This window comes from Pan paniscus, chromosome 6, assembly GCF_029289425.2.
Source record: "Pan paniscus chromosome 6, NHGRI_mPanPan1-v2.0_pri, whole genome shotgun sequence".
NCBI lineage: Eukaryota > Metazoa > Chordata > Mammalia > Primates > Hominidae > Pan > Pan paniscus.
Window position 1 is genome coordinate 161329169 of NC_073255.2, and position 9392 is coordinate 161338560.

The 9392-nt window shown below is 38.9% G+C and overlaps 1 protein-coding gene across 1 annotated transcript; it reads left to right on the forward strand.

The window, feature by feature from the left end:
- Positions 1-4925: 4925 nt before the first annotated feature.
- SSU72L6 (SSU72 like 6) lies at positions 4926-6256 on the forward strand. The gene has a single exon (XM_034964907.3). The coding sequence runs from the start codon at positions 4980-4982 to the stop codon at positions 5562-5564; it is 585 nt and encodes a 194-aa protein (XP_034820798.1). The 5' UTR covers positions 4926-4979; the 3' UTR covers positions 5565-6256.
- The last annotated feature ends 3136 nt before the right edge of the window (positions 6257-9392 follow it).

Genomic DNA, 9392 nt, shown 5'->3' on the forward strand with positions numbered 1-9392 from the left:
TACTATCTTGTGTATGCTAGCCACTGTGGTCTCCCCAGACTCACAGCTTTGTCTCCTTAACACAAGGATTCTGCTGAGCTGCACTTAGGTTCTCCCTTTCTACACTGAAACCTGGAAGCACTTTTAAGTCAGTAAAACTGGGTTAATTGTAGGACTCACCTCATTAGTTTCCCATCTCTTAGAGGTTTCTGGTTTGGGGTTTTTGTTTGTTTGTTAGTTTGTTTTCCCTAATGTTCAGTATCCTGAAAAGTTATTGTTTTATATATATTTTTTTCTATTTCTTATGTTACTATATCAGAGAAGAGAGTAAATTTGTTTTCTATTCCTCCAACTTTGATGAGAACATTGCAAGATTTTAAGGAGGAAATAACCTGATGGATTTAGAGAAGCATCCAGCCTACAGTATGGAGAATGCTGAGCTCTAGGCAGAGAGAGACAAATGAGAAAGCTGCTGGCCATCAACCAGGTGAGAAAGCCTGTGTGCTATAGATTGTGTCATCCTGCTTTCCCAGTTATTGACAGTCACCATGATGTGGAGGGGGGGGAGGGAGAGAGAGACAGAGAGAGAGAGATACAGAGAGAAGTTTGATAGGTAATATATAAAAGCGAAATGAAAAGAAATTTGTGTGGAAAAATTTCATAGTTTAACTTTATGTTGCAAAAATATATCTACACTTTATTCTGCATATCTTTAATGTATTTCCTCCACCTACTACTTGTTCACAAGGATCTGAAAGACATCACTCCCCATACCAAGCAGATGAATAAAAAGAACACTCAGAAAAAATATGGATATATGTACAGATAATGAGTTTTTTATTTTCCAAATATTAGACAAGATGGGAATGGAAAGGGAGTTGCCTAGAATGTGTGTGTTGTGGGTGGAGTGTGTGTGTAGTGAGATGGAGGTTGCTGTGTATGACTCAAAACGAAAAAGCAGTGGAACAGCTAGGTTCCGGGAAGAGTGGAGGGGAATCAGAATCTTCTCTTTCAAGGATCAGGGCAGAGGGTGGGTGGTAGGGGGTGTGTAAGGGATTTAACACTTGAACTGTCCTAGAGCATGAGTTTCACTGAACCACTGCCTACAGACAATGTACCAACCAAGTACCCTGCCACTTTTAAGATCCTGGCAGAGAGTTAAAAATATGTGCAACTTAGATGGAATTGGAGTTGTGAAGAAAACACTTTGCCCCATTTCAGAGTTGGAATTAGCTCGAACCAACTGGACCTTCCTTCATGTGCTATACCACTACTGCATCTTATTACATCTTGTGCTACTACCTATCTGTCTCTCCTCTCTTGGTCCTCCTCAAAAACACCTCATTGCTTTCCTGAAATTTCCATCTTCTTTAATACCAAATGCTGCTCACAGGAAGCAGTGAAAAGGACTAATAATGCAGTTACCCTAGTTAGACTATGACAGCAATATAGAATAATTCATAAAAAATTGAAGGTCATAATTATTAAAAGAGAACTAGGAAAACATAATGACTAGAAACTTTTTTCTATCATTATATTTACATTTGACATTCCTTGGAACGCATTCTGAATTCTATATCCCTTGATCTATACCTTCTTTCCACTGTAGTTCAAAGTCTTATACATGAAAGTTCTTGGTAAATGTTGACAGACACTTATGGAATGGCTTAAGTGAAGCTCTTAACATGTCAAAGCCCCATTTTACCTCTGTAAAATTATTCTCTTAACTAATTCTATCCACTGTTTTTTTTAGAAACATAGTATATGCATACTACCTTAAAAATGAAATCCTGGGCCAAGCATAGTGGCTCATGCCTGTAATCCCAGCACTTTGGGAGGCCAAGGTGGGTGGATCAACTGAGGTCAGGAGTTCAAGAGCAGCCTGGCCAACATGATGAAACCCCATCTCTACTAAAAATACAAACATTAGCTGGACATGGTGGTGCATGCCTGTAATCCCAGCTACTCAGGAGGCCGAGGCACGAAAATCACTTGAATCTGGGAGGCGGAGGTTATAGTGAGCTGAGATCGCGACACTGCACTCCAGCCTGGGTGACACAGTGAGACTGCCTCAAAAAAAAAAAAAGATATATATATATATATATATATATATATATATATATATATATACCAATGGAACAGAACAGAGCCCTCAGAAATAATGCCACATATCTACAACTATCTGATCTTTGACAAACCTGACAAAAACAAGCAATGGGGAAAGGATTCCCTATTTAATAAATGGTGCTGGGAAAACAGGCTAGCCATAGGTAGAAAGCTGAAACTGGATCCCTTCCTTACACCTTATACACAAATTAATTCAAGATGGATTAAGGACTTAAATGTTAGACCTAAAACCATGAAAACCCTACAAGAAAACCTAGGCAATACCATTCAGGACATAGGCATGGGCAAGGACTTCATGTCTAAAACACCAAAAGCAATGGCAATGAAAGCCAAAATTGACAAATGGGATGTAATTAAACTAAAGAGCTTCTGCACAGCAAAAGAAACTACCATCAGAGTGAACAGGCAACCTACAGAATGGGAGAAAATTTTTGCAACCTACTCATCTGACAAAGGGCTAATATCCAGAATCTACAATGAACTCAAACAAATTTACAAGAAAAAACAAACAACCCCATCAAAAAGTGGGCAAAGGATATGAACAGACACTTCTCAAAAGAAGACATTTATGCAGCCAAAAGACACATGAAAAAATGCTCATCATCACTGGCCATCAGAGAAATGCAAATCAAAAGCACAATGAGATACCATCTCACACCAGTTAGAATGGCGATCATTAAAAAGTCAGGAAACAACAGGTGCTGGAAAGGATGTGGAGAAATAGGAACACTTTTACACTGTTGGTGGGACTGTAAACTAGTTCAACCATTGTGGAAGTCAGTGTGGCGATTCCTCAGGGATCTAGAACTAGAAATACCATTTGACCCAGCCATTCCATTACTGGGTATATACCCAAAGGATTATAAATCATGCTGCTATAAAGACACATGCACGCATATGTTTATTGTGGCACTATTCACAATAGCAAAGACTTGGAACCAAGCCAAATGTCCAACAATGATAGACTGGATTAAGAAAATGTGGCATATATACACCATGGAATATTATGCAGCCATAAAAAGTGATGAGTTCATGTCCTTTGTAGGGACACGGATGAAGCTGGAAACCATCATTCTCAGCAAACTATTGCGAGGACAAAATACCAAACACTGCATGTTCTCACTCATAGGTGGGAATTGAACAATGAGAACACATGGACACAGGAAGGGGAACATCACACACCAGGGACTGTTGTGGGGTGGGTGAGGGGGGAGGGATAGCATTAGGAGAGATACCTAATGTTAAATGACGAATTAATGGGTGCAGCACACCAACATGGCACATGTATACACATGTAAGAAACCTGCACGTTGTGCACATGTACCCTAAAACTTAAAGTATAATATTAATAAAATTTTAAAAAACATCACCTTAAGAGGGACATAGAAAAATACAACATGTTGCTTTATAGATAGATTTTGTCCCTGCACCAAGGACAAAAGTGATGTCCCTGATCTGATTTATATTGAAATACATGTGAGCTATATGTACATTTAAGAAAGATTAATAAAAACAAGTAAAATTGGGCCAGGTGAGGTGGCTCATACCAGTAATCTCAGCACTTTGGGAGGCTGAGGCGGGCAGATCACTTGAGGTCAGAAGTTCAAGACCAGCCTGACCAACATGGTGAAACCCCATCTCTACTAAAAATACAAACATTAACCGGGTGTGGTGCCACATGCCTGTAGTCTTCAGCTACTTGAGAGGCTGAGGCAGGAGAATCCCTTGAACCTGGGAGGTAGAAGTTGCAGTGAGTCGATATTGTGCCACTGTACTCCAGCCTAGGTGACAGAGCAAGACTCCTCAAAAAAAAAAAAAAAAAAAGATTCTTTACCCAATATTTGGTAAATCAGTGAGTGACAGCCAACAGAGCTCACCTATAAATCAATCCTGACTGGGTGGGGCCACCTTTGTGGAGAGTTACTGGATTAGGAATTTAATCATTTTGATTGTTCTTGTAATTAGCTAGCAGTCCATTATCATAATCTAATCAATCCAAAAGTGGTTGATTATAAAGTGACATGATTATCTTATTTTTTGAAACCCCATTCATAATTTTAAAATCTCTTTTATTTTCTTAATAAATTACACAACTACTAAAAAATTCTAAACATTGCATTTAAGTATAGAAAAGCTCAAACACAGCTGTACTTGGAGGCAGAGGATTGCATCAATTCCTGCATTCCCTGAAGAATCATTATGATTTCAGTAATATCAAATGCAGAAAATGCTGTGTTGAATAACTCTTAAAATACCGTAAGCAGATATGTTGTTCAGAATGGGATTTTTTTTGTATTGGTGAAAAATTTTGTGAATTTCTGGACAAAACTATATACAATGGTCCTGTGATTTATGCAATTGCATTTCTCAAACATTATGAAAATTAAAACAAGCAACAATACTTGTAGTTTATAATTAAATAGGGTACAGCCTTGGAAATTGTCAGCTTGTTTATCATCCGCTTTCGTGTCTGAAGGTCACTGGAGTGTCCTATGACATGCTTGCAGGTAGCTTAATTGTCTTGGCCATTCTCAATAGCAGCCCCCATTCACTGGGAGAACCACCAGAGCAAACTCCAGATTTTAAATGAATCCCGACTGGGTGGTGCCACCTTTGTTGACAGTTACCGCTTTAGGTAATTTAATCATCTTGATTGTTCTTGTCAGGAGTTAGGAATCCATTATCACAACCTAATCAATCCAGAAGTCAGGAAGTCTCCACCCACTAATTAAGGTGACTCAATATAAACCTGCCTCCTGTGCCTCCACATTAGCTCATTTGGAAGACCTGGGTATAGGTGGTCGTCTCCTTGGCTCAGAGTCCCTGCAGCAGCTGAGGTGCCTGTGTCTCTCTGGTTCCCAGTGGTCACCATCATGCTCTCCTCCCCACTCAGGGTGGCTGTGGTGTGTGTGAGCAACATCAACAGGAGCATGGAGGCCCACAGCATCCTCAGGAGAAAAGGGCTAAGTGTCCGGTCTTTTGGAACTGAATCTCATGTGAGGCTACCAGGACGAAGACGCAATCATCCTGTAGTTTACGATTTTGCAACAACATATAAGGAGATGTACAATGACCTCCTCAGGAAAGACAGAGAATGCTACACCCACAATGGAATCTTACACATCTTGGGAAGAAATGAGAGAATCAAGCCTGGCCCAGAAAGATTTCAGGAATGCACTGAATTCTTTGATGTCATCTTCACCTGTGAGGAGCGTGTCTATGACACAGTGGTGGAAGATCTGTGTTCCAGAGAACAGCAGACCTTTCAGCCTGTGCACGTGATCAACATGGACATCGAAGATACCCTGGAAGGTGCCACCCTGGGAGCATTCCTCATCTGTGAGATTTGCCAGTGCCTGCAGCAGTCCGACGACATGGAAGACAGTCTGGAGGAGCTGCTGTTGCAAATGGAGGAGAAGGCAGGAAAAAGCTTTCTTCACACCGTCTGCTTCTACTGAAGATCTGGGCTGGCTTTGTCCCCTTCCTCAGTAAGAACTTAGGCATGGGACTTTAGTCCAGATTGATTGTGAGAAGTATCTACAAAGACCTTCCACTGAGTGCTGTTTGTATTACTTTTGTACATATCACCTGGAAAGAGACTATTACCAAGAAAATATTTTATGGGAAATGAGAAGGACTAACAGTTTTAAAAGCACTGAAAAATGCTTGGCATTGTTCTACATGCATTACATACAATAACTAATTTAATGCTTATATTATTCTACAAGGAAGCTATCCCACCATGACTGCATTTTCCAGATGAGCAAACGGAGCTGATAATGGACTGCTGGAAAAATGATTTGTTTAAGGGTATTCAGCAGATAAATAACATTGTATAGATAAGCACCTTTTAAATAGACTTCCTTTTCTCAATTTGAGTGGTATTTTTTTTTAATTTTTAAATTTTTTAAGTTATTTGAGACCAATGGAGTGTGGTATATTAACTTAAATGTTGTTCTTCTTTAATAAGAGTATAATATTACATGTTTGAACCAATAAATGTTTTCACATATAGATTATATCTTTTTTACTAATGCTCACTTTAATAGGTAAAATCCAAGTTGGATAATGAACTACATATTATTGTAAAATTTGGAATTATCTACTCAAATAATAGGTCATCAAATTAAATGAAATAAAAAATTTAAATTAAAAAAAAAAAAGAAAGAAATCCTGTTCCCAGGATCTGCAAAGAACACCACAGCAGTTCTACACATCTGCCTCTCCCCCAGTTCCCCTCCCTGGATGGCAGAGATTTTAATATCATTAAAACTAACTTGGATATAGTAGAAGGAAGCTCTTAAAACCCTGACACCAGTGTGGTAGGAGATGGTACGTCAATTGACAGATTCGTTACCCAAGAAGAACGTATACATGCATCATGCTAGGTACAGGGAGAAAACCAAAGTTAGGCAAAGTATTTTGTCCACTTATTATCTATGTCATTTTCATAGCCAGTAGAACCTCTCAGTAAGTCTCCTAGACCTGGCCATGCCCACCATGGCCCAACACTCTCTTCGTCCCTGTCAACTCAAGCCTCTCTACATACCCTCTACTGGGTCCGACCAGTGACAGATCCATTCCAGTGAGTTGAACAGCAGAACCAAAGGATGGCATTTCTTGTTTTTCTTTTCTTTTTTTTTTTTGTCTTTTTTTTTTTTTTTTTTTTTGAGACAGAGTCTCACTCTATCACCCAGGCTGGAGCACAGTGACATGATCTAGGCTCACTGCAGCCTCTGCCACTCGGGTTCAAGTGATTCTCCTGCCTCAGCCTCTCGATTAGCTGGGATTACAGGTGTGTGCCACCACACCTGTCTAATTTTTTTGTATTTTTAGTAGAGACGGGGTTTCGCTATGTTGGCCAGCCTGTTCTCAAACTCCTGACGGCAAGTGATCCTCCTGCCTTGGCCTCCCAAAGTTCTGGGATTACAGGCGTGAGCTACCATGCCCGGCCAGATGGCATTTTTTATGGCCTTGGATTAAATTTTGCATTCCAGATGCTCAATACTTGGTTTCTAAAGTTAACTTCTGAACTTTCCCTAGAAACTAGAAAGACAAATATTACTACTCCATTTTGGGCCTTTTATTAAACACCTCATAAATGTTATTTAGTTTATTTCCACAAAATCTCTCTGAGTTAGGTAGCTCAGAGAATCTGAAACTTAAAGTTTAAATAACATGCCCAACATCACAGCCTACCAAGGGCAGAATGTGTCTAGAGACAGAGCTTCGGCTGGGCGCGGTGGCTCACGCCTGTAATCCCAAAACTTTGGGAGGCCGAGAGGGGCGGATCACGAGGTTAGGAGATCGAGACCATCCTGGCTAACACGGTGAAACCCCGTCTCTACTAAAAATACCAAAAAAAAAAAAAAAAAAAAATAGCCGGACGTGGTGGCGGGCGACTGTAGTCCCAGCTACTCAGGAGGCTGAGGCAGGAGAATGGCATCAACCCGGGAGGCAGAGCTTGCAGTGAGCCGAGATCACACCACTGCACTCCAGCCTGGGCGACGGAGCAAGACTCCGCCTCAAAAAGAAAAAAAAAAAAAAAAGAAAGAAAGAAAAGAAAAAGAAAAAGAGAGACAGAGCCTTTGATCACTGTACCCCTTTCCAGCTGGCAGAAATTTCCATCCAGGAAAACACTTTTGGCTGTGATTCTACTTGCCAGCCCCTTTCCATGCACATCTTCTCACCCCAAGTCAAATTTCTATTTAATTGAATTTTTCTCACTGAATAGTAGTGAACTTTCCTCACCATATATCTAAATATTAGGTAGTTAGGCAAATATTAAATAGTGAACTTTTCTCACTAAATATTAGGCATTCCTTTTTATTTTTAGCTGATGCTGTCTTCTCCCAAATTAGACATTCAAGAAAATAATTATAGGGTAAAAAACGGAATGAGATCAGAAGGAAAATTAATGGCTCCCCTAACAACTAATTAGAAAAATTAAAGAAGTATAATCAATTTAGTTTACAAAAACTTGGCGAAGGGAGTATTCTTTGTCAGGCACTGTGTTGGATACCTATTGAAAAAAATGCCTTCGATGTTGGAAACTAATTATCTTATTTGGTAGTTATTTTACATTCAAGAGCATAAAATAATAGGACCAAGCATCATCACTGTTTTTAACTTATTTTGTTGTTGTAGCTTGATAATTGATCATCTCAGTTAACTGACTTCACTGATTTAACCCATTTTCCAAAGTTCTTTACAGAGAGTGATTCTGAAAATCCTGAGTAACAGCACTTTCCACAGTATCAGTGTTGGATATCTATTGAAAAAAAATGCCTTCAATGTTGGAAACTAATTATCTTATTTAGTAGTTATTTTACTTTCAAGAGCATAAAATAATAGGACCAAGCATCATCATTGTTTTCAACTGATTTTTTTGTTGTAGCTTGATAATGGATCATCTCAGTCAACTGACTTCACTGATTTAACCCATTTTCAAAAGTTCTTTGCAGAGGGTGATTCTGAAAATCCTGAGTAACACCAGTTTCCACAATATCAGAGAGGTTTTGCTGGGAAGCAGCCATTACCATTAATAGAATTTATGTAACTCAATTTTACTGCCACTAAAAGGTCAAATCTGAAAGGTTTCATCAATGTTATTTTCTTTTGAAAAAGTTACTTCTGTCAAAAATAAGTAATAGAATTTTTAAAATGGTCATTAATTTCACCTTTAATATGTATTCACTATTTTTCATCTCTCTAGACTTTTGCCCACTAATGATTGAGGTCTAGTAACATATTGCAAGTAGTATAACAATACATACTATATTATTGGAACAATTGTAGACTAGGTAAAAATATCTTTTAACTGCTTCAAGACTGTTTACCAGATGAGATGATTAAAAGCATAGACTCCCTCTGAAGAAAGGATATTTTTCACTTAAGTGTCTTCTAATCAACAGCCAGTGCTAAGTGGCTCCTCTTTAAATAACAGAAGGCAACGTCTTAGAAGCTTTATCATGGGCTCTTCTCAGTGACAAATGGTTTTTAAGGGTGCTTTGTGAAAAAAAACCAGTCATAGTGAGAGTAATAGATAAGAGCTTAAACCTTAGATGTCAACACAGCCCAATCTGCCTGTTTTGTTAGGAATACATCTGTTAGCAACCAGCAATCCTTTATTAGCTCCAGCCTCTGTATCAGTCAAATGGATTCCTGGTATCTAAAGCTGTAGATGTCTTCTTACGTTAATTCAAATTCCTGATGGGTATCTCTATTGTTTTTATGAACCTACTTGTATAAATAGGCCGGGAAGTTCTACTCCGAGAAAACACCAA

What these genes read in the sequence shown, in the direction of transcription:
- SSU72L6 (XM_034964907.3), top strand. Translation starts at nt 4,980, where the DNA reads ATGCTCTCCTCCCCACTCAGGGTGGCTGTGGTGTGTGTGAGCAACATC.